The following is a 26,073-nucleotide window of genomic DNA, read 5'->3' as shown; positions in this document are numbered from 1 at the left end:
TTTCTGCATATAAGGCGCACCCGTGTATAATGTGCACCCCAAATTTACTTGTAAAATCTAGGGAAAATTATTGTACCCGTTTATAACGCGCACCCTAATTTTAGCACCAATAAATAGAAGAATACAAGAAAACAGAGGTCGTGTACAGATACAGAAATGTCATTTTACTGACTAGTGAAACACAGCACAAGCATAGCACATTGGTAGTTCAAAACATTACCATAAACTGACAATATTTAAGGTAATAATATGATTTGACAACTCCTCCAACTTACCAGAATCTAGGAGAAAACAAAACATGTGACTTTTCTTTTAAAGGCTGCCGTATAACTTGCTCGTTTCATCCTGATGAATAAATGTTTCTTCCATGGATTGATATGGTAAACTGAAAGTGGGAACGTAAGCCGGAAATCCGTGAGAGCTCATTGCTGTCAATACGACAGTAACAAGAGGAACTATTTTTATTTGGGTTTGAGTTTCCCGAGGGACAGATATAGTTGACGGACACAGGAAGTGTGTGCTTACGTTTGTTATGGTCCGAGTTGCGGAGCTGCAATAAACGTTGACTCAAATGAGTTCAAGAAACTAAATTCTGTGCTTTATGAAGAGTGAAAAAAGCAGAATTTAACACAGACGAAATCATTCGGCCGATTAGAGTGAAGTATTACCAAAACAAAATGGTGACATCACGTATCGTAATTGTCGGCAACGGGTCGCCGCATACGTTTCTTCAACACAACGTGGCCGTGTCAATAAAAAAAAAATCGGTTTATATATACATCTGTCTTCATCCATGTACCCATTTATAATGCGCACCATGGTTTTACAAGTTGATTTTGGGGAAAAAAAGTGCTCGTTATATTCGGGAAATTACGGTGTGTGTATATATATATATATTTTATTTTTTTTTTCATAAGATCTAAAAGTTTTTTGAGCGAAATCAGTCAATTAGTCTTTTCTTATTCTAGTTACATCTCAGATGCAATTGTTGGCTGTTTTCAATAATGTACATCGAAAATAAAGACATTGATTGACTGAAAATGCTCAATATTAGATGAAATGTCTTGTTTTCTCATGTATATTTAGAATTGCTCTTCACCTAAAAATATATGTTTTATCCAATTACTCGATGAATCGATAGAATTGTCAGTCGATTACTCGATTACTAAAATATTCAATAGCTGCAGCCCTACTGCAGAGATTGAAGAGGTGGGGGTTCAGCCTGTTAGTGCTCAGACCATACACCGTATTCTACATCAAATTGGTGTGCATGGCTGTCACCCCAGGAGGAAGCTTCTTCTGAAGACGGTACACAAGAAAGCCTGCCCGTCTCATCAGACCGCAGGACACGGTTTCAGTAGTCCATCTGCTTTGTTGACATGTCTTCACCAAACTGTTTGCGGGCTTTCTTGTGTACCGTACCAAACCAGAAGAGGCTTCTTCCTGAGGTGACAGCAAAGCACGACAATTTGATGGAGAGTGCGGCGTATGGTCTGAGCACTAACAGGCTGACCCCTCACCTCTTCAATCTTTGCAGGAAGTTTTTTTTTTTTTTTTAATTGCCTCTTCCTCTACGCACGTGACATCAGCGCGTTGTCCCACATTAAAAGTAGTCCAGACAAAACGTGATGCTTAGAGCTGTCAAAATTAAACGATTACTCGAGGTGAATAAAATTACTAGGATCAGTTTTTAAACTCGAGTTACTCAAGCTGCTCGAGTATTCGTTTCAGCTCTACTCTGCAGCAATCCTGACAGCACTCCTGAAACGGGTCACATTACATTTTGGAGGGAAAATGACAAGCAGTACTCAATTTGGACATTTAGGGATGTAGGTATTTACTAAGGGGTGTACTCACTTTTGTTGCTAGGGGTTTACATATTAATGGCTATATTTTGAGTAATTTTGAGGGGAAAATAAATTAACTCTATTATATAAGCTGCACACAGACTACTTTTCATTGTGTCAAAGTGTCATTTTGTCAGTGTTGTCCCATGAAAAGATGTAGTTAAATATCTGCAGAAATGCGAGGGGTGTACTCACTTTTGTGATACACTGTGTTTGAGTTTCCACACTCACATTCAGGTTGGAGCTGTCAGGTCTGATAAAGCCTGCTTCAGAAGTAAAATGTCTTCCAAGCTAACACATGATCGGTTCCTGAGAAAAATTTGATCCGAATTTTACCTAAATATATTCAGTGTGCAAGGAAAATAAAAAACATTTGTCTGGGTTATAAAGATACTGCAACTACTGGTGAGGTTACTTGAAAATATAGACTTGAGACTTTCTCAAGTGAATTGATCCCATCTCTGGTTGATGTTAATGAAATCTGGCAGGTACCAACTTTCATACACAGTAATTAAGACATGCAGCCTCTAGCTTTTCTATCTCTCAGCTGTGCAGGAGCATCAGCAATTAATTTTTGCCCTTCAGCAAAACACGTTTTAGATAAATGTATGGCCAAGAAATGCACACCCCTCTCTTGTGACTGCACAATTTTAATTAGGTCAAACAACATCTCTCACTCAAAGTTCTTCTTCAGTTCTCTTCCTTCATTTTCCAAAAACACATCAGTCTGTAGCCGTACATTTTCAGCATGGTTGGCCATGTGTTTGTTTAATTTTTGTACCTGCAGAGAATTCTTTCTCATTCATGACAACAAACCGTTTTACTTCAGAAGAGATTTATCTTTCATTATTATGTGCCCACTTGCTCTCTACTCTTCCACTTCAAAGGCTGATCGGCACTGACTGCTAATTGGTGGATTTTCACTGACATTGAATCCTACCAAAGAGTATTGTGCAAGCACATCAGCGTCAGCTGACGGATTCTCTCAAAGAATAAAAGAATGAGAATGGGAGAAAATGAATACAGTGGAATAGAAAAATAAATCATATTGTGCCTTGTGTCTTACGAGCAATGTCTGTTCTTAGGATGCAAAATGAAGCGGATGCGGTAGGGCAGAGATGAGGGCGATGCAGAAGTGGTCATTTTTTAAAGACAAATTTAATCGCCTACAAACTTTTAATCCTTGCAAGCATGATATTAAAACGTTTTTTTCCTAAAACATGCCATGAATTTCTCATGCTCTATTAATTCCAAATCCAGTTGACCAAAAGCCCTGATAAGACTGCAGCAGAATTTCTTCAATCCGCCTGCAGGTGGCAGCTCAATTGGGCATGCCAAATGAGTCATTGGTCCTTGAAGAGAACAGGCTCTGTGGTGTGAATGTTGATAAGCGCTCTGTGTTGGATTAGGTTAACACCACCTGTCATGCAGATTGTAAAAGCTTTCATCCTCCAAAGGGAGACGTTTGACATTAGGATACAAGAACTGAGTGCCTGCATAATTAATTTCAAAGCATTTTGTGACCAAATACTCTATAAAAAAAAAAAAAAAAAAAAAAAGAACTGACGACCTTCGACATCATGTAAAAAGCTAGTCCAGGCTAAGGTGAGGATACGAAAGTGATGACACAGTTTTGCAAAACATCGGCACACAATCATATCAGCATTTGAGAATGCATTGTAATTAAATCTAAATTTTTGGTCATAAGAACAGCAACATTTTCTTTTATTTATCTGGTAATTAAAACAAGTAAACATGGTCATCCTGAAAGACCTTTAAACTAGTTTGGGGCTCAACTTTTACATTTTTTTTAGCTCCACCAACCTAATACTTTTATTTATTTTTATAACTCATCTGTTATTTATTCTACTCTTTCCTGCAAAGCACAACAGACCAAAACAAAAAAAAAAACTTTAAAATGCCTGTCATAGGATAAAGAAAAGTCTTAAATAGCATTATTATGTGAATTAAAATCGACTGTATACAACGATTTGGCAATGCACAGATGACAAGAATTTAGTCTTTTAATCTGCCGTTTAGCCCCGCCTGTCATTATAGCGCTCCAGCGTCCCCAGCTGGATGATGACGTCGGCAGGGTCATGATTTCAGATGATTTAGAATTCAGCTCATTGAGGGGGAAGATTCAGAACAAGGTAAATGCGACAGAGAGCAGTAAAATGCCATCATTGTTTAAATCTGTATGCCCCAATTTTTTTACACAATATTCTTTTTATCTAAGTATTTTTCCCCCCTTGCAAAATAAATGGTATGGTCATGACAAATAACAGTCTTGTGCTAAATTGAATATGAAATATTAAAAATGCATTTATTCAGTACGACAGGGCAAAATTACTGCATAATGGTCAAAACTGCCGACTTCTTGCACCTCCCAAACGGTACTTTATGCCACTGGAGTTAGTCCGGCTTTTGTCATTTCCCCGCCTTGGCCTTGTAGACGGAGGAAAGTGCGTAGACAAAACAGGAGGCGTGACAGTTAGCCGACATGCTAACCTGAACCGAGCGGCTTTTCCAAGTCTTTTTCACGCCTTTCGAAAATGAAAAATCACGCAAAACTACCCTGACTCATGTCATTCACGGTGGTGGGGTTGATTGTCTTCAGATGCTGGCGGCGAGCAAGTTATGGCTTGTCGTTCTGCTGCGCTCCGGCAGGCAGGCAGTGCTTGTCGTCGAGGCGACAAGGGGTAACGCCGAAAATATAAACAAAACAGGAGGAGTATTATTACTCACAAAATGCAAGCCACCTTCTTATTAAAACGTTTGCCATGATCCCTGTATTTGACATAATATAAAACACAAAGCTTACTCACTTCCTTCCTGTCCGATGGTTCCTCGGTTATCTGACTTGTTTTTGCAATTGCGGTGAACAAGGATCTTTTGGAAATCCAAAAAGCCTCACACCATTCTCCCTGGTGTAGCAACAAAAGCCTGCAGCACATTGGGCTGGCGTGACGCAAAAAATGAACAAATTAATCTGCAAAATCAGCTGAGTCCGCAGTCCATCTGCATGCTATATAGACCCTACTCACATGACGTCACAACCACGCCTCTGCGCCATGTTGTCCGTCTACTCGTCATGTTAACGCATTACCGCTTCGTAAATTCCTCCTATTATGGCGTGTTTTTCTGCTCGTTAACATTAATAATCAAAATGGTGAAGGCGTGTGTGGCGGTTGGTTGCATTAACAGAGAAGATAGACAGAGAGACTTGAAGTTCTCCCGTATTCCGAGAGACCCGGAGAGGAGAGCGAGATGGACTGTTGCAATTCGACGAGAAAACTGGGCTCCAAACGATCACCACAGATTATGTAGTAGTCATTTTATATCTGGTAAGATGCATTTAATATATATTTAGAGGGTTTTGGGCTGACAACCACAATTAAGATCATTACGAGGCTAATCGCCGACAACATACAGTATCAAATTCAAGATGCTTATTTCTTCCATCATCATTACATTTTGAATAATATTTAGCTGGTACCAAGTGAAAGAAGCTGGCCTCGTCTACGGATCATTAGTTAAAGAGGTGTGTCCAAACCTTTTGCAAAGGGGGCCAGATTTGGTGTGGTAAAAATGCGGGGGGCTACCTTGGCTGATTCACATAGAACAATATATTTAAACAAATTTTAGCAAGCCCTTCTGTGTGTCACATTTACTTTATTTTTTATTTTTTTCATTAATTCATAATTTCAACAATCTCGCCTTTGTGGCGTTCTCTTTCGACACTCAGGCTCTTGCGAAATACTGCTGCTGTGAAATTAAACTAGCTTCTAGTTGCTATAATTTCTCGCTGCGTATCTTCCCTGTAATGTTGTACATGTCAGCGTGTCTTGTTCGGTAATATTATCGCGTCACATCGAACTCTTTAAAAACAGCGACCGTCTCTTTGCAAATGAGGCAGACACAGTTGTTGCGTGTTTTATTGAAGAAATAGTCCAATATCCACCTATCCTTGAAGCGTTGGTCATCGCAGTCAACTTTTTTTTTTTATTGATTGTCGCCATTTTAGAAAATTGGAAGTAAAGGGTCACACGTGGTAATGTTGCTTAGAGTGCTGCTCTTAAAGTTTTTCAAACTTTCGTGAGAATAGGCTGATTTTGTGTGGACAAGATAGTCGTAGATATCATGGTAGCAGATGTCAGGCAGAGAGGGCGAAGACAGCGGGTCGAAAAATATCGATTTAGGCATTGGAATATGGATCTGGCGAATGAATAGACTGAAGCTTTTCCACATAACGCCTTTTATGCAACGCATCCAATGAGTTTACAGAGTCTGAAAGCACCGGGGCTTCCATGAATTGCTCTATAAACTGAACGACTAATTGAAACCATTGAGAATAGGGCTAAACAGAGACAAAAATATGGTGGCCAGATACAGCGACACGTCATTCTGTGACGTTAGTGAGTAGGGTCTATAGTAAAGGCTGTTTTGTGAAGATAATCTCTACCGCTGACGTCACATTCGCCTTCTTTCTCAAACCGAGACTGGAGCCGGAAGTCACTCATTTTCATGGCATGGGATTCAAAAATTGAAAAAATATATTGATCACTTCCACACACATCCAAGCGGTCCATTTCATTCAGGAGCATAAAATACCGCGTGTAGTATGAAATAAACATGTTTTTTGGTGTCACAGGCACTTTAAAATCAATTTAACAAAAAAATAAATAAATAAATAAAAAAAGAAAAGAAAGAAATGTACTGTATATAAAACTTGCAATCCTCCTTCCTAGTTGTTTTCCCCTGTTCCCAGATTTCCCAAACAGTCCTCTCATTTTAAATCTTTCTCTCTCAAGTGTCAACATTCATCTGTGGTGGTTCATCTAGCTCTAAATCTCCTCCCCAGAAAATGAGTCAGGAGTTTGAGATAAAGCGTCTGTCTCTGGAGGAACAGCGAGACCGAGTGCAGCAACAGCTGGACAACTTGAAAGAAGAGCTCTCTGCCAAACTCAACATGGCCAATCAAGAGGTACAACTCGGAAAATATAAATTTTATCGCCTTTTGGCTCCAAGCACCACCGTGATGAGTTGTGGGTAAAATTTGTCTGAGAAAATAGTAGAAGGAGGCTACTGATTTAACTCGGCTTAGACTCAGTGATTCTCAAAGTGAATAACACTAATGGTAAACAGAAATCCCACTGTGCAGTGCTTCACAATTATTGTCTGTTGTGACCCATACCCCCAAATCCCCAGGAAGCGTAAATTATTTTATGCCCATCTTCACACAAAGATACTGTACTTAGCTCTTTTAATAATTTGCTTTAAAAAATAATGCTGAAATCACTGAAAAACTGAAAAAATATAGTTTTTTTTAACAGAATTTTGATGGCAAGAACACAATAACAAGACATTTAATCTGAAAAATACATTCTCAATTTACGTTCACATTAGGGCTGTCAAAATTATCGCGTTAATGGGCGGTAATTTTTTTTTTTAATTAATCACGTTAAAATATTTGACGCAATTAACGCACATGCCCCGCTCAAACAGATTAAAAATGACAGCAGTGTAATGTCCGCTTGTTACTTCTTTTTTGGTGTTTGGCGCCCTCTGCTGGCGCTTGGGTCCAAATGATTTTATGGGTTTGAGCACAATGGGTGAGCATGGTGTAATTATTGACATCAACAATGGCGAGCTACTAGTTTATTTTTTGATTGAAAATTTTACAAATTTTAATAAAACGAAAACATTAAGAGGGGTTTTAATATAAAATTTCTATAACTTGTATTAACATTTATCTTTTAAGAACTACAAGTCTATCTATCCATGGATCGCTTTAAGAGAATGTTAATAATGTTAATGCCATCTTGTTGATTTATTGTTTTAATCAACAAACACAGTACTTATGTACCGTATGTTGAATGTATATTTTCGTCTTGTGTCTTATCTTTCCATTCCAATTTCCAACAATAATTCACAGAAAAATATGGCATATTTTATACATGGTTTGAATTGCGATTAATTACGATTAATTAATTTTTAAGCTGTAATTAACTCGATTAAAAAATTTAATCGTTTGACAGCCCTAGTTCACATACCTATTGAAAAAAAAAATAATTTCAGTTACAAAATATACCATGTTGCTTTTCACCATTGCAGGTGTCCCACCTCCAGGAGCTTGTGAGAGAGAGGGACCAGAACGTTAGCTCAGCACAGAACCAAATCACTTGTTTGAGGGAGACACAGGAAAAGCTCAAGATCGAACTGGACGCAACTAGAGCTCGGGTTCGAGAGACCAGCAACCTGCTAACAGATTTACAGGTGAGAGAGGATCGAGTTCTAAGCCCAGAATGCAATGGAGATAGACCAGCAGGAAAGGAGATTTTGTAGAGAAATAATTTGCTGGACCCTTTGTGAGATAATGATGATAGAGCCATTATGACAAGTCCCCCGCTACTATAGATGAGGACAGGAAGTGTGTGTATATATGTGCTGTAGAAATGCTCAGGGAGATAATGGAACAATGCATTATACTGTATGTTCGTGTAATTCCCAACATTGTAGGAGGAGATTGAGACACAGAAGCAACAGCATGAAGCCCGAGTGATGTCCATCCGAACTGAAGAGAAGCAGAAAATGGACAAAATGGCTGACAACTTGGAGCAAAAATGGAGAGAAGCGCTTCGGTAACTCGAAACATTTTCTTATATTTGGTGCCTGTCTTGTCCAGGGAAACCAAGACAATGAAAGGTTCTGTACAATGATGACTAGATTTCTTTATTACAAACTGCAGTTTGGAGAAAACAATGTACCGGTAACAGAAAATAATGTCTGTGACACAGCGTTCCCCCCAAAAGGGGTGCGATACCTGCTTTTTTACCCTTGTACAGTACTTCCTGAGAGGAGTCCAACCCTAAGACGTGACTTTATATGGCTATTATCATAATGTGTTTGTTGCTATTGGTTAAACAAATATTGTATTGTTAAAGTCAATTGTGTCAAATGAGATCTCTAATGTGCGTCATTTACACCTCTCAGGCTCATCCTGTGTCAACTTTTGTTAGTTCGTCTAAAGGGCAAGAAGTGCACAAGTTGTTATGGTAACATTAGCAGATGTGGTTAACAAGTCTCAACTAAAATTTCCATCACATGCCCAACTGTAATTTCTTCTGAATAATTCAGCACACAATGACTGTATATCATTGGTTTGTATGTTGTGCAAATATGTACATACGGGTAATTGTTGTTGCTCAGCATGACATGTGATGAACAAACATTTTTAATGCTGAGTTGCATTAAGTCAGTGTTTTCTAACCTTTATTTCGCCAAGCATAACATTTTAGATGCATCTCGTTTTTGATATGTTGGCATAAACTGCTATTTTAGTGGTCTAATTTTTTTCCAGAGCTCAAATGGAATGCAGATGCAAAAAAAAAAAAAAAAAAACCTAAATTTTTCTCAAAATAAGGCCCACCAATGAAGAGTTCATTTGTAAAATGTGCACCTGATTATTAGTGCATCAGTGCAATGCATTTGTCACTTGTTTTAATTATTTAATATTGTTATAATTGTTGTATTTATTCATTTATTGTTTGTTTTATTGTTTTATTTATGGAGTGACAAGCGTATGTCTTGAGCACTTTACTGGAGCAGTATAACGCAGTTATGCCCCAACAAACCCAGAATCCATGCGTAAGGCACTCTGGATTATAAGGCGCTCTGTCCATTTTTGAGAGAAATAAAAGACTTTAAGTGGCACCTTATAGGTCAAAAAATACATTACCAGTTAGCCAGTATGCAGTATTGTATTAATAGCAACAGGTGGATAAACAGGTTAATTGTACCTTATTATTATCTACTATTGATTGCAAGAACATTTAACTATTTTTATTTATGATATGTCAGTTGCATAGATGAAAGAAGGAGGTTTTTTAAATTTATGTTTACAAATTAATCATTTTCTCATCAATTAAGTCAAATTGGATCATTTCTAATGAACAGCAATACTGTGGTTGAAAATCACTGCCTTAAAACGAGTAAGATGGTGTATTAAAATAATGATTTGTTTCCCTCTTTAGTGAAGAAGTGCGTCTACTGAGGGAGGAGCTGAGCGAGGAATACGATGTTGACAAGCAGGCAGCCCTGACTCAACTCTCTCAGCAGAAGGAGCTGGAAATGATGGCGGCCAGAGAGAGCTGGCAAAGGAAGGTGGAGGACTTGCTCGAACAGGTAAACAGCAAAAAGTCATGAATCAGACTTACTCAGTTTCTGATGCAAAATAAAGCTTTTTTTCGTGAAGAGTGCAGACTAGCTCATATAAGATGGAACCCTTAACAAAGCTACTTTGGATTTTAGACTTGTGGAGGAGCTTTACATGGTCCTTCACAGGTTTAGAAAATAGTATTGCCAGCAGTTGCCATACTATTGCATGACACATTTAAAGAAAAATAAATCCAATTATGGGTGGCACCATGGCTGGCTAACTGGTTCGCATGATGCCCCACAGTTCTGAAAACAAGGCTTCACCCTTCCTGTGTTGAATTTGCATAGATAATAGATCTTTGAAATGTACATCGTACATCCTTCTGTTAATTTCCAAACGCTAAACTCAAATGCCCACAATTGTGCAAAAATAATTTTAGATCATGACCAGTTAATCAACACCTGTTTGGGCACATCTGTCCTTCATCAATTTCCATTACCTCCCCCACTTTGATTGACTGATGTTCTCAGATGTCGTTGCGCACCTTGGTGTGTCTCTGTGCATATGATTAACAGTGAGCCGTAAACAACATTTGCCTGTTTTGCACTATCAACATGATTCCATCTGCAACAGTAAATGAACCTGCAGAGCTATTTATGTGCTCTCAATGTTTTTTTGCCTCCAGCAGTGAAGAAAAGAGCATAATTCTGCCTGAAGCAACGCTATATGCTGAATGTATTTACGCACAAGTGTAGTTCTAGCTCTAATCACAAGAGCCTCATTTGTTATCAAGTTACAGAAGCAGGGCTGCTCGAGCCACTCTGGTTGGAGCTCAAGTGCTGTGCATCCTGCCTCTGGCTAAGCTCTGCTGTGTCACAAACCAAAGCGCCAAAACAGACCCGTCCTGATTTTTGCCAAGACACCCATGGCCTCAGATGAAAGTACTTTGTGACAAGCTGTAAGCAGTGACTACTGACTATGCTGAGAATCCCACATTCAGGCTAACCAACGTCAATCATAAATCAATTTGTTTCTGTGAAAACGTCTGTAAAATAACACACATGGGACATAAAATGGTCAGCACATAAAATTTTCTACACAAAATCTATACTTGCTGTGTTAATTTCACATGCGCAATATTAAAAGATCCCATATTTACTTCTGATTTTATTTCCCATATTTTATTGTTTTGTTTATTCCATGCATTATGGATTGCAAAACAATGTAATTGAAAAATCTACATCACTACAGCAATAAACATATTATTATATTTTTTAGATGTCATTTTGACAATGTCACACCGGTTAATTATGACTCTGAAAAGGATTTTGTACCAATGGATGTATGCGGCTTAGGTTCAGTCACCTGCTGCTACTGTATTTAATATTAAACATTCAAGTATTAGATCCCCCCCCCCCCCCCCCCCTGAGTTGAGAAGAAAAATGTCGGTTTTCTCCTTTAAAGGGTTCTTTTAATTCTTTTAAATGAACAGGATTTGACAACACACAACTCAGGGGCAAAAAGAAAGCAATAATCATCATTAAAGAACAATTAAAAGCAGGCCGATCTGGACCTCGTTTCCTGAGTCCACAACAATGCCCTTGAGAAGATTCGGTGCCTGACGTTCCAAATCATCCACTTTTCGTTATTCCATATGCGAATAGGCAGGCTGATGCAAGCCCTTAAGTGGACCCTGTAAGGGAACTCGCGTGGCGCACACCAAAACAGAAATTCCCCATGCAGCTGTGAGGCACAACTGAAAAACATCTTATCTGTTATAACGACCATGGTTGGGAGAAACACTTCTGATCCAAATAGATTCTTTGGTTACAGACACATAGTGAATAACACAACCAAAATGGGAATTAATATACCAAGTAAAACGAACAAATATGTGGGAATAAATAACAAACTATAATAAAGAAATAAAGAACTCTGTTCATCCATTCTCAAAGCCAAGGGCTTGTTCAGAGTTGTAGATCCGAGGTTTTGTGTTGGGTGAAAAAAAAATGATGCCACCTGAAAAAATTCCAGAGAGATTGCAGATCTGAATCTTTGAGGGCTCTTCTGCTGATAATCTCCAGTTTAAGGTCCCAGTTGTCTGTCACCATGGAACCCAGATACACAAAGCTCTTAACAAGCTCAACTGCATTATCATATTGGGTAATCCTGTTTCTTTTTGTAATCGGTTTTGTAATAATACAACTTTCTCCTGGATGAGAATAGTAAGAGAGTGGGGCTGCCACATTGCTGCGTAACAACACAATGTGGGGACGTGTTTTTCTGTTTGTCTTCCCGGCCAGTACGGCCTGCCAAGAGGGACCCTCTCAGGAGCGAGCTTTTGACAAGGTAGACCCCAGGTTACGACATAGCGTATACGTGATTTCGACTTGACAACACCGGAGTCTCATCCGCCATTGTCTCCAATTGCTTTTTTGTTTTTAGTCGCGTAAACAGTACCTAGTTCTTGCCATGTCAGGATCACCTTCTCCCTCAGCAAAGTCACTGCCGTCCTGCAGTTCCTGACTGCGTCTGGTCCCACTTCGTTGTTCTTATGCTGCTGCTGCTGCTTCTCCCCCGGTGCCGAACCTTCTTGCCTTTTGAGTTTGGACGGCAGGCTCGCCTTAAGAGAGGCAACGCTGGCGACCTAAGCAGCTATGATATCCCCCCCCCCCCTTTCTGACCTCCCTACTCTTTTCACAGCGCCCTTTTCTCTCGGCAAGGCAACTTACTCGCAAGTAAAGCCTGAATATTTTTTTTTGTAAAGCCCGACTAGTCATTCAAAATAACAGTATTTAACACAACGTACTTCACAGCATCCTATTTTTTTACTTTATCATATTAATATGACGTATAATACATGTTTTTGGACAGTTATTCTGTTTTGAGGGGTACTTAAAGGGTTTTCTGACTTTCGCGGAAATTCAGGTTACATCACCAGACTAGGAGTGGAACTCGCTCACAACCCAGGGACTACCTGTAATGCTCTCCAAATTATGCGAACACGCAAGCCCTCTTGCCACAACAAGGCCTGGGCAAACTTTTTGTTGCTTGATTGTGCATTACAACCCTCTGTAGCCACCCACACATTAACCTTGCCAGAAACTGCCACTGTTCCTTTAATGATAATGGCCCTAGACACTTATTTTTCATACATATATACTAGAGGAGCACTCAGAGAAAGCAGACCAGCGCCTAAGCAGCCGTATTCAAAGTATCACCATATTTGGTAAAGTGGGCACTCCCTTTAAGTATAAAACAAGTTATCACGAAATATCTTTTCTGATCTCTGTGATCTTTGACCTCATTACCCCAAGATATAACCACCAACAGTAGTGCAGGTGATAGAATGAGTTGACCTTTGATTGAACGGTCGGATGTTCAAACCTAGCTCCCGTTTGTGCACATTGTCATCAAGTCACATTGACACTTCACCCCACCAGGAGCAGCCACCCATTGGTGTATGAATGCGTGCGTGAATGTTAACACACTTATGAAGCACTTTGTCACCCCTTTCTGTGAAACGAGCTATAATTGCTTTGGTTTGCTTTGCTTTACCAATTCTGTTACATGTTACAAACATATCCTGCAAGTTTAATAATAAGCCTTTTATCCATTATTGCGTTATCGCAAAATTCCTTTTCTGACCTCTGTGATCTTTGACCTCAGTAAACCATTATTTAACCGTGTGTTCTGTTTCATATTACAAACATATCCCTGCAAGTTTGATAATCCCTTTATTCGTTTATATAGTTATTCTTGCAACCGAATATATAACCTCTTTCGGTAAGTTGTGCCTACAGGTGATATTAATCATATTCCTTTCCTAATTTATTCAAAAAATTGACTGACCTATTGTGAAATCCGAGCCTGGTTTAATGATCATAAATAGTCATAAGTGAATCTGTTATATGAATTTATTATATGAATGTCGTCTGGATGATACACAGGTTTAATTTACTGACTACCATTTAATGAAATAATTTAATTGTTCTGTCTGTTGATACTTGTCGATGTTGCGGCAGCATCTGCGCTGATGTCTAATGCAAACTAGGATACCAAAGCAATCTCCTCAGCCAAGGCCATACATTCCTAAATGTGTCAATTTGTTGATGCTGTTGTAGCTCCATCAGCAGAGCTGCTTAGCTCCTGACCTACTTGGCTCCAAGTAAATTGCAAAAGGATATATTCTTAATCTTATTTCTATTTGGAACTAAAATTTGATTAGTTTCCCGAAATCAAAAAGAAATAAACCTAACAAACAGCAATCAAAACTATACCTCTAATCCTTATATTTTCACAAAGTAATGATTCCAGTGAACACTGACAAGAGCCGTATACATTTCTGGTCATCCCCACTGCCTTATTCAGTTTCAGCTAATCTCACCCAGTCCTTCTTCACATCCTCTCCTGTTAACGCCAACTAACCCTACAGCTTCTCATTTTTCATCCTACTTCACTAAATCCTGCAGGGGATTTGACTGCCAATGGAATGAAGGAGAGTCATGCCCTTCACTGCCCCTTAAGCGTCTCATAAACATAGTATCGCCTCAAAACAACATACTTCTTGGCTTTCACTGACAAGCTATTAATGTTTGAAATGAGTGGCTTCTATATCATACTGTTGACATAACCAATATGGCCTGTTTGATGCTGGGCTGTATAGCTGGTACCTGGATTTTTATGTAATCAACTCGTTTAGACTACAACAGCGACATCATAGTTATAGAAGATATGCCAAAATGCAATGCAACAGGGTTGAGTACATCATGTATCATCAATCTTTCTCGAATAACATTATAAAAAATAAACGCTGCCAAGTCAGAGTTAAGTATCTGAAAACATCAACGCTTGCTCACACATGCCACATTTTGGCTCCCAGCATTTACATGGATTTTAATCCTGGTGTGTGTCTGTGTCCCCTTCATCCGTTGCCCCCCTGCAGATCTCGCTGTTGAAACAGTCTCTGGAGCTGCAGCTGTCTCAGTCACAGGCAGCCCTTCAGCAGCTGCAGTCTCAGTTTAACCAGGAGAGGGAGCTGCTGGGTCAACAGCTCAAAGGTATGTCAATCTCTACAGCAGGGGCTCCTAACCTAGGTTTGATCAAACCCCAGGGTTTCGGTGAGAAAGCCGAAGGGGTTTCGTGAAGGTTAAGATACACAAGCCCGATACGGGAGTGAACTGACTGGTTTGCACCCAATCCACAGGCTCTATTCTATTCCCTTTAACTGCTACCTAAGGGGAGGAAAACTATTAATGTTAATGGGAAGTTGACTTACATCTGGTATGAAGAAGTACAGCAGACCTACCAGGCAGTCTGCTAGGACACAGTCTTGCCTCTATTGTTGCAGACTGGACTACCAAATTCCAAAACATGTGCAACGTTGACGGTGCTGGTACAAAAACAGACTTGTGTCATATTTTAGACCACGAAAATATGGCACACAAAGTGTGACGCAAGATTGTGACGGTAGAATGAGATGGAGACACAAAAATAAGGCGAACAGACCTTACGGTGAAATGTATATTTTCTAGGTGAAACGCAACATCAAATGTCTTTTTTTTTGTTTCACACGCTTCAAACTTAGGTATTGGTTTCTGGGCCTGTTGAGCACAAATGTATGTTACTGCTTTTTGCTTTGCAATATTTGGAAGGTGGATGACAAGTTTATTGAACCTTTTGTCAAATATTTAATATACAGTGAGTCATGATACATATACGCTTAGAAACATACACGAAGAAATGATAGCAGGTTTGAAATTTTCATTGTAGGTGCTTGTCCACTGTGAGAGACAATCTAAAAAAAAAATTGTGTATGATATTTTTAACAATTTATTTGTATTGTACTGCTGCAAATAAGTATTTGAACACCTGGGAGATTCAATGTTAATATTTGGTACAGTAGCCTTTGATTACAATTACAGAGGTCAAACATTTCCTGTGACTTTTCGCAATGTTTGCACAGACTGCAGCAAGGATTTTGCACCATTGCTCCACACAGATCTTCTCCAGATCAGTCAGGTATCTGGGTTGACACTGAGAAACACTGAGTTAGAGATTCCTCCAAAGATTTCTTACTGGTTTTGGATAAGCCCCTCCAGAATCTCGATATGCTTTTTACGAAGTCCCTCCTTGGTTATTATGGCTTGCTGCTTCGGGTCACTATCATGTTGGAAGACCCAGTGGCTGTCTGCTTCGGGCCATTGTCATGCTGGAAGACACAGTCACAAACCATTTTTAATGCTCTAACTGAGGGAACGAGGTATGCACCAAAATCTCACAATACATGTCCCTGGTCATCCTTTCCTTCATACAGTGTAGTCGTCTACTCCCATATGCAGATAAACACCCCCAAACCATGATCCTACCACCTCCATACTTCACAGTAGGTATTGTGTTGTTGGGATGGTACTCATCATTCTTCTTCCTCAGATTCACTATGAGTGGAATTAAGACCAAAAAGTTCGATTTTGATCTCATATTACCACATGACTTTCTCCCATGACTCCTCTGGATCATCCAAATGGTCAGAAGCAAACTTAAAGCGGGTCTGGATATGTGCTGGTTTAAGCAGGGGAACCTTTCGTGCCATGCATGATTTTTGAAATATGTCATCTTAGTGTATTACCAACAGTGGCCTACCGTTGGAAATGGTGGTCCCAGCTCCTTTCAGGTCATTGACCAGCTCGTCCTGTGTAGTTCTTGGCTGAACCCTCACCATTCTTCGGATCATTTAGACCCTACGAGGTAGATCTTGCATGGAACCCCAGTCTGAGGGAGATTGACAGTCATGTTTAGCTTCCTCCATTTTTTTTTTTTTTAAATAATTGCTCCAGCAGTGGATCTTTTATTACACAGCTGCTTGGCAATTGCCCCATAACCCTGTCCAGCCTTGTAGAGGTCTACTATTGTGTCACTGGTGTCTTTGGACAGCTCTTTGGTCTTGACCATGTTAGGAATTGGAGTATTCCTGATTGCATGGGGTGGACAGCTGCTTAAATGCGGCTAACCCCTTCAAACAGGTCAAAAAGTCAGACTCAAACAGTCCATCTCCATTGCACTTATTTGTTGGACTTTTTAAAAGTGACTAACAGGTCTTTGAAGCTCATAATTCTAGCTAACAGACAGGTGTCCAAACAATTATTTCCAGTAGTATAATATAACACTAGAACTCCCATGGGTGTCCCTTTTGCAAGAATGTTCCACTGTGGGACAGAGTGTAGCCTTTGTTTTGTAAATGTGGCCATTACTGATGCACCAGAGGGGGGCACGTCGGCCCAATCCCGTTTCTATTTTTCTACTTCTACCCCTTGGCCCTTCAAACGGAGCAATAAGGGGTAGGACGGTTGATGGGGTTGGGCGAAACGAAGGTTGAGGGGGTTGGGCGAAACCTTCCTGAGTCAGGCTACTTTCTCTTTGCTTGCAAATTCAGCCATTAGCTGAGGAGGGGGTTGGGTGAAACATTCCTGAGTCAGGTTACTTTCAGACACTGTTACTTCTTACTTGACACTAAACTGATAAACGTCTGAGGATATTTTAATAATAGTGTTTTAATCATTCTAATTTATTCGGATGTATTTGTTTAAATACCCTCTAGGTGTTAAAAACATTTTTGAAAAGATCAATTAACAATTTGCTGTGGATATACATGGATATACATAGATATTAGATAGATATACTACAACAAAGCACACCAGGCAGCAGTGGTAACAAGAAAAGCACCTCACATGAAATTGCTGGGAAAAAAATATGCAAGATTAGTAAATACCACTCTTGGTTCAACAAACAAACTCTCATTCAGGTTTCATACAATGGTGTAAATATTACATTTAATTTGAAACCAAATTAAATTAAACTGAACTAGTGCTCCACATCTATGTGCATGTTTTGTGGACCCTTCCGTTAGTTACAAGTGTTTGTTTTGTTTGTTTTGCTTAAATTAAATGAAACAAGCTTGATACAGACAAATAATATTCTAACAGCTGATGACCAGTATCATCTACTCTCAATGTGTTTTCTTAGGTCAGAAAAGTAATAGTTAAAAAAGATTAATCACGATAAAAAGTGCACTAATTAGGGGTGTAATAAATAAAAAATCGACAGCACTAATTGTAATGTTAGTTCAATGTTCATTGTGTTTCTTCATTTGTAATGTTTGTTTTGTTTTTCAGTTTTGCTAAATGCACAAGTGCACTTAGTGCACTTTTTATCGTCGCTTTTGGTTACGTAACAACTTGCCCAACGGACTTATGACGTACGTGAGTGTGAAGGGGTGTCCCAATTTGTAGGGCTGACGTTTCAAGCTCTACCCCTTATTGCTCCGTTTAGAAGGGCCAAGGGGTAGAAAAAGGTAGAAAAATTGAAATAGGATTGGGCCGACGTGCCCCCCTGCGGTGCATCAGTAAGGGCCCCATTTACAAAACAAAGGCTAGGCTAGGCTTGGGGGTGATCCTAGGATGTCCCAAAAAGGGACACCCTTGATAAGATTAGGGAGCACCAAAAACTCTGTGTCTTCTTTAGAAAACCATACACTGTGATTTCTGGATTTATTTTTCTCTAGATTGTCTATGACAGTGGACAAGCACCTACCCAAACCCGCCCATCATTTCTAAGTGGGAGTACTTGCAAAATCGCAGGGTGTTCAGATACTTATTTTACTCACTGTATTTCATTTTTAATTCTCCTACCTGTCACTACTTGGTGTCTCAACTCAACCACACTCAAATTTATTCACAGTAGTACACTGTATATAGTACTATAAAAACAACTACAGCTGCACACACACTGCCATATATTATGTCGAAAACAAAACAAAATCAGCTTAACGTAAGATAATTTAAATGAAGGAATAGCAACAGAAAACCAAATACAAGCACAGAGCAGTCTCATGCTGAGTTGAGAGCCAAAGGATACCCTTGAGCACAATATTTGGACTTATTGTCTTAATGAATTTAAATGTGGACATTTTCACGTTGTTGCACAGTATTAAGACAATTGTGTAAAGGATCATAAGTGTATATTTAGTAAAGGGCATTTCCCGCATTTCTCCCATTTATGTAGATAAAGAAACATATTTACTTTAGAGCTGTCCCGACTAGTCGACATAGTCGACGTCATCAATGACGTAAATCCGTCGACGAGCACAACATCCCATCGACGGTTAATGAAGGGTTAAAAAAATATATGCGTGGAAAGTTCAGAATGTCGGACGCTTGGTATGCAAGCGGGGAAAGCGGCACAAAGCCAAAAAAAGCGCACCAGAGTCCAAAACATTGACTTATTTTTAAAGAAACAAAGGAGGGTACACTGTTGTGTCCTGTCTCTTCAATGCCAAGCTTGGCTGCACGTCGGCCGTGAATGATAACGACAGGAGATTGTAAGTCCATCTAACTAACTAATGAGATGTTTTATTGAAGTTGCTAAGCCTGTCGCGATATGCAATGAGTCCATTTATCGCATGGTAAATAAAAATGAGGGCGGTTATTTTCACGGCTGCGTTTTATCGCTGTGCGCGCGTGCGTGCATACATTTGTGCGTGCGTGCTGATGGCATATGAGACTCTTTTCTCTCATCAGCACGCTGTAGAATTAAAGTTCAGACATACAAAATAAGAAAACACATTTATATTAAACACCATATACGTTAGCATTGCTACATTGAGGTGAATGGGGGGAAAAGACGATCTACTACTTTAGCCGGTGCTCTCTATAAAACAGGCAGCCTTCTCAAACTTGCAGTTAAAAGGTGACACTTCAAACATGAAAAATCGCTGGTTAACAGCATTTGCAAAAGGAAAAAAAATCTATTACTGACACCACATGCAATGACATAAAGTGTTTTTTTTTTTTTTGCTGAGTGTAAAGCTTAAATTATTGGTTTAGCGAACGTACTTCCGGTGAACATTTCAAAATAAAAGCATGTCATGTTCTTCATATAAATAACTATTTCTGGAGTTAATCCCACATACTTCAGATTCTACACTAAGAATACTTTTAAAATTACACCCTTTATGAAAATTCTGATTGACAATGAATAATTATTGTAATACTATTATATATAGTACTACAGTATACTATAATATTAATGCTAGGTATTTTTTTAAGAATTGTTTTGTATCGTGTTGGAAAAGTGAAGTCAGTATTCTGAATCTGTTTACTTTCCATTCTTTTGCACAAATTAATTCTATCAGCATTTGAACTCATTGTTCATTTGTGATTTATTATTGTTATTTATCTGTTTATTTGTACTTTAATAAAGAATTTAAGTGTTCCAAAATGTTTTTGTGAATCAATAAGCGTAAAAAAAAAAAATTCATTGCTAAATTAGTAAAAAAAAAATAATACATTTTTTAAAATTATAAGATTAGTCGACTAATCGTATAAATAGTCGGCTGACTAATCGGGAGAAAATTAGTCGTTTGGGACAGCCCTAATTTACTTTGTGGTATATTTATAATAACATACAGTGAATATTTGTCAAAATATTCTGATCTATGTAATCTGGCGTGTAAAACGGGTTGTAGCATTGTTTACCACCTCGTTTATGTTTTCCAGAGATGCAGAGAGAACACCAGAGGAGAGAACACCGGCTACAAGAGGCTCACTGCTGTGCATTGAGCACCATGGAGGAGGCCCGGCAGCATCAAATCAGGGTATATGCGCGCAATACAAATGGGGCAAACAGTGCACTGCAAAAAAGATCAGGGCAGAAGTAGTATGAGTTCATCTACCGATGTAGTTCACTGTAGCAGTTCAAACATAGTATAATATGGCAAAGTGTAAAAGAGATGCAAAAGAACTAATCAAATTGAATCAGTCTCCTTTTATTTTCTGTGTGAATCCTTATTATAATGATTGATATTTAACGATGGAATCGTAACAAACATCTGGATAAAGGGGTAAAATTTAAGACATTACAAGCATTGAAGCGCAACATTGTCTGAAGTCATTTACTCCAGAGAGGAAATCATAGAGTTCAATGGTTGCTTTGCCAATGCCAAGGCAGGGTGATTACCTAAATCGTATAAATGGTCTTTTGTGGAAAGCCAGAGAATGAGTTGTGAGCCTGTGAGGAAATTCCCAACACTGCAGAGAATGGACAGACTAAGTAAATTGTTTTACTTGTTAGATTTTTCTCATTTCCCTAATAAATGACTTTTTTTTTTTTTATTTGAAGAAACCTATTTGCTCCTTACAGGCATTCATGGCTAATTTGTTTCTAGAATACATTTCTGGCAGAAACGTTTAAAGCACAATGAATAATTAATGAGGTCTTGATTGCTTTGAATGATTTGAAGGGCGGTCCGGCTTTGTTTGAATGTTAGTTTGCTTGCTGAAGGCTGTTGTTTGCTAACATGTACATGGATATATTCATATTTATGGTTTTCATTTGATGTTCTTACCTTTGTGTGCTACCATTTACCACTTTGCTGCCAGATTACCTAATTTAAAAAATAAAAGCGTATTCTATTCTATTCCATTCCATTCCATTCCATTCCATTCCATTCCATTCTATTCTATTCTATTCTATTCTATTCTATTCTATTCTATTCTATTCTATTCTATTCTGTTCTGTTCTATTCTATTCTGACACGACCGGATTTTATATCACCTAAATTGTCAGACTTACGATTTATAGGCATTTTTATGTCCCATCTACTTTGTTCTTCCTCTTGTTGATTGTCACTGCCCAGGCCCTTGAGGAACGTCTAAAGCAGGAACAAAGAGAGGAAGTTCATGCTCTTAAGGAAGCCCACAGGAGAACCTTGGAGATCCTCAGACAACAGTCAGACCAGGAGCTGCAGACGTTGAGATTTGAACTGGAAGATGAAGGCAAAGCAAAGCTAGGTAATTGCTGCAAGTAAATACTGCCATTTGTTTTGTCTGATACTCTCTGTCTACTCTTGACTCATCAACGTTAAGGGTAAAAAAAAAAAAAACTGCTGTATGAAATTTACTTTATACTGTGTATACATGTTTAGAAGCTTTAATGCAATAACCAGGTATCATCCAGATCTGATCCATGCAGTAAAATGTTTCAGCCTCATTTATAAAGTGTTCCCTGATAGATCACACTCACGGTAGTGTATCCTAACTATGAGTTCACAAAATTTGTCAAAACTCATGAAATCAGATTGTAATTTGTTGTGCTGATTTGATGATTGCATTCATTCACTCTTTGATTTAAATGTAACCAAAGTTTGAGCTTGATTGCCACTGTCTTTGTGGCAGCGTCACTCCGTGCTGAGCTAAACCACCTCCACGCGACAGCAATCGAGCATCTGAAGCAGATCCACCTGAAAGAAAACTCTAATGCTAAACGGGAGCTAGAGAAGGCCATGGAGCAGAGCCGTCAACAGGTAACAAAGAACTAATTTTCATGTTTTTTTTAAATCTGCTTGTATCTCCTACAAAGTTCAAAACAACTTGTCCGGACTTTTGTGCTGTACAGGAGCAAGAGCTGTTAGTTCGAATCTCAGACTTTCAGGCAGAAGTGCTTTCCCGTAGTAACCGCATCACAGATCTAGACCATGAAATCCACACTTTAAATGAGACCATTGACACCCTTACCCGAGAACTGGAGTTGAAGGGTAAAGAGGTGCTTCGGGTTCGCAGTGAAGCAAATCATCAGATAAGGTAATCCCATTTAATGTTCACGTATTGACTAGATCAATGTATAATAAATAATGTAAAACGTGACACATATCAATTCCAGATCAGGTGACACTGTGTAAAATGATGCTTTTCAGTATACGTGTTTGTTGTTTTTTTTTTTTCATGACTATTTGGCAGTGCTTTGAGACAGTAGTGACCCAATTTACAATTTTTTTGCAACATACAAGTCAGTATTAACAAAAAGACTTCAAGCTCTTTATTCCTTTTTTATCTCTCTTTATTATCTCCAGGCTACGTTTACTGTCAACCTAAACAGTAACTAAGAATGTAGTTTATTTAAAACAACAACATTGCTTAACTATTTAAGTCGGTTAATGCTTGCTTTAAACCAGTAGTCTCCAACCTGGTCCTCGAAGGCCCGCTGTGGGTCGTGGTTTTTGTTCCTGCTGATCAAGCACAGAGAGTTGAACCACTGAGGTTTCTGCTTTTAAAAAAAATTTAAAAAATAAAAAAAGCAGCACCTGACTGCAATCAACTGATTGCACTTGTAAAACACCAGATTGGTGAAAAAGTGTTGTCATTTGTCTGGTTGGAATGAAATCCTGCACCCACAGTGGGCCTTTGAGGTCCGGGTTGGAGACCACTGCTATAAATAATGCAAAAACACCACAAGAGTTCGGATCAGAGTTTCTTTGATCATCTTTTTAGCCACGAATATTTGAACACAAACATTGACGCAACATATCTGGACAGATTATATAGGAATATTCAATGCATACGTTTAATGTTTAATGTACATTTAATGAATAAAATGCACTACATTCCTCACACAATCCCATCATGGTGCTGGGTAATGGCTGCCAGTCGGGGACTTGGCAGCCACAGTAATAGAGGGGTAGGTGGGTTCCACACTTTTCTCCATGGCGTGGCTCCCGGGGAGTGGCCTCCTCTTCACCTGCGCTGCCTGTTGCGATGGTGGGGATCGGGGCTTCTCGGCGCTCTCCTGCTCCTGTCTTCCCCTCTCTTTTCCACCCGGGTATCCTCCTTGGGCTCCGGCGCGGGTCGCTGGCTGAATGCCGGTGGATCCCCACTCCGGGTGGGGACCCTGTCCTGCCCGAGGCATACGGGCCATGGGGTCCAGCTGTGTGCCATGTCGGTTGAGGGGTTGCGGCAGTGGCTGGTAGGCCGGGTGGGCGATTGATGGTGGGGGGCGGTGGCGACTCCCCTCATCCCTACCCTGAAGGCCGGTTAATGGGGGCGCAGATGGTTTCGGGGACCACCCTGAGTCCCAGGGGAATGGCTCCAGCCTCCTGCTGGAGCTGCGGGAAGAAACATGGGTTGAACTGGCTCACCTCCCCTGATCCTGATTAACTGGGGAGGGGCCGTGGCCCCGCACACAGCATTTCCACTTGTTTGCAGGACTATCACACATCTAACGGGATTCATGCATGACTGGGTGCAACTAGACACACTCAAGTAGAGAGATTGTCGTTGCCAGGATTAGCGATCAGGCATCATAGAATAGGATGTCAACATATCCACACATACAAGTGATTCACATATAACTGGGTTCTACACCTCACATTGCTGATTTGTGTATGCTCTACCCCACCTAATCACATCTCTTTTTGACTCACCCCCCTCCCCTTCTCCTCGGGCTCCCACATAGTATCCACGGGAAATACAATTAGCTAAAGATAGCACCACTATATTAGTTTATAGGCATTCAGTGTATTTCTTGTTGTCTCCTCCGTTGTCTCTGTCTCTCCTCTTCTGTTTTCCTTTTTCTGTCCCCCCATAACTCCTTGCTCGCTGCTTTCTCCTAATAAACGAAACACAATGAATAATCACAACGTGAGTATATCATAATCCCATGTAATACATTAAAGCTGTTCAGACCATAAGGATACTCAAATTCCCATTCTCCGTATCCAAGCAGCTGAACAGGACAGGTCAAAAAATAAATAAATAGATAAAATAAGAATACTTCAGAGGTATTTATCATTGATCCTCTTTGAAGAATTACTGCATTTTACAGACTATTTTTGACCAGTTCCTTGTACAGGTATAACAGTATGTCTGTACAGCATTATATTGCCCCAGGTTGCTAGCTCGTGCACACCACAGGGAGCAGCACAATAGCAATTTTAATGTATCTTTTTATAAAGTACAAAACTACAGAGTGCTATTTTCTTTTTTACGGGCAAGGCTATAACAAATTGAAGGCATTTTCATTAGTTCAACTGCTGAAGGATTATTTGAGATGGGAGTTGTGATTTGCACAATGACTCCAGCAAAAATTAAACCCGTATCTGAAAGCACCTCTATATTGCTTTATCTGTATACTTGTGTCTTGTTGCCTTAAATGCATGTCTTTGGCTTTTGCAGGGCTCATGAACAAGACTTTGCCAAGAGGCAAGAGAGGGAGTTGGGGGAGCTCACTGTGGTCCATCACAGAGAAACTCATATCATGTTGGCAGACTTCAACAAAGCTCAAGAGGTTCTCAAAGACAAGATCACTGCTTTGCAAATAATGTGAGAACCAGAGCGCGAGGCTCCCAGAATTGCCCTTTTCATGCCCTCCCCATGCCTCCTTCCTACCATCTCATTTGCTACTTTTTTCCTCTTCATTTGTGTAACATTCCGTTGTCCAGACTGGAGGGGACCGAAGAGAAGTTGCGAAACAGAGAGAGCCGGCCTGAAGACCTACATCTTATCGCAGAGCTCCGTGAGATGGTCTCAGAGAGAGAGGCTTTGGTCAAAAAGCTTGTGGTAAGTAAACAGAATACCATCGCGGCGATTATTTTGGGCAAGAATTTCAATTTCCGACATTGTGTTGATTTTAAACAGGATGACAAAAAGTTTTATCAGCTGGAGTTGGTCAACAGAGAAACAGGTTTCAGCAAGGTCTTTAACTCCAGTGCCAATGTTGGGGTTATCAACCCTCTGATCAAGGTCAGTATGCGTGTATGTCTTCACCTGCCTGTGCCAGACGGCAAAGTCCTGTAGAGAGACTGTCTGTTCTGAAGTGTATCTGCATGTTTGCACATGATGCATGTGTTACAACACATACGCAACAAAATATTGTGTTCTTACTACCTCCCTTATACAAGGAAGCATATTTGTTCAAATAAGTAGCTGGAGCCAATGTACCTTTTTAAAGATCTGAACTCAAATTGATGTGTTGTGTAACACTTCGGTTAAAGAAAAGTAAACGCAAGTATAGCTGTTTAATGTGCTCTGTGTTTAATGTACTCTTAATGTGCTCTGTTAATTCTAAATGCTTGGTCAAAGTAAAGGTACGTTTGTTTGGACCATTGGCAACAAAAATATTTCTCAAGATTTTAATTTAAAAGCTGATATGTTGCCATTTCAATGGGTTTCTTGATATTAGCCAAACTTAAGCAATAGTTTTACCTGAAAGTGGTTCCTATGTGGCGGCACGGTGGCT

General features: G+C 39.5%; 1 protein-coding gene across 4 annotated transcripts in view; it reads left to right on the top strand.

The window, feature by feature from the left end:
- Window positions 1–26,073, top strand: part of LOC130906725 (protein FAM184A-like) — a 54,669-nt gene that overhangs the window by 24,573 nt on the left and 4,023 nt on the right. For all 4 annotated transcript variants that reach the window (XM_057821316.1, XM_057821307.1, XM_057821298.1 and 1 more), the window contains 12 exons: window positions 6,712–6,834; window positions 7,965–8,126; window positions 8,370–8,491; window positions 9,884–10,034; window positions 14,954–15,068; window positions 20,562–20,659; window positions 21,701–21,854; window positions 22,239–22,366; window positions 22,459–22,643; window positions 25,011–25,157; window positions 25,277–25,394; window positions 25,473–25,577. In XM_057821316.1, the coding sequence (XP_057677299.1) occupies window positions 6,712–6,834; window positions 7,965–8,126; window positions 8,370–8,491; window positions 9,884–10,034; window positions 14,954–15,068; window positions 20,562–20,659; window positions 21,701–21,854; window positions 22,239–22,366; window positions 22,459–22,643; window positions 25,011–25,157; window positions 25,277–25,394; window positions 25,473–25,577 (1,608 nt within the window). The remainder of the gene's footprint in view (window positions 1–6,711; window positions 6,835–7,964; window positions 8,127–8,369; window positions 8,492–9,883; window positions 10,035–14,953; window positions 15,069–20,561; window positions 20,660–21,700; window positions 21,855–22,238; window positions 22,367–22,458; window positions 22,644–25,010; window positions 25,158–25,276; window positions 25,395–25,472; window positions 25,578–26,073) is intronic.

The sequence above is a fragment of the Corythoichthys intestinalis genome, chromosome 2 (assembly GCF_030265065.1).
Source record: "Corythoichthys intestinalis isolate RoL2023-P3 chromosome 2, ASM3026506v1, whole genome shotgun sequence".
Classification (NCBI taxonomy): domain Eukaryota; kingdom Metazoa; phylum Chordata; class Actinopteri; order Syngnathiformes; family Syngnathidae; genus Corythoichthys; species Corythoichthys intestinalis.
This window is presented reverse-complemented; position numbering and strand designations above follow the sequence as displayed.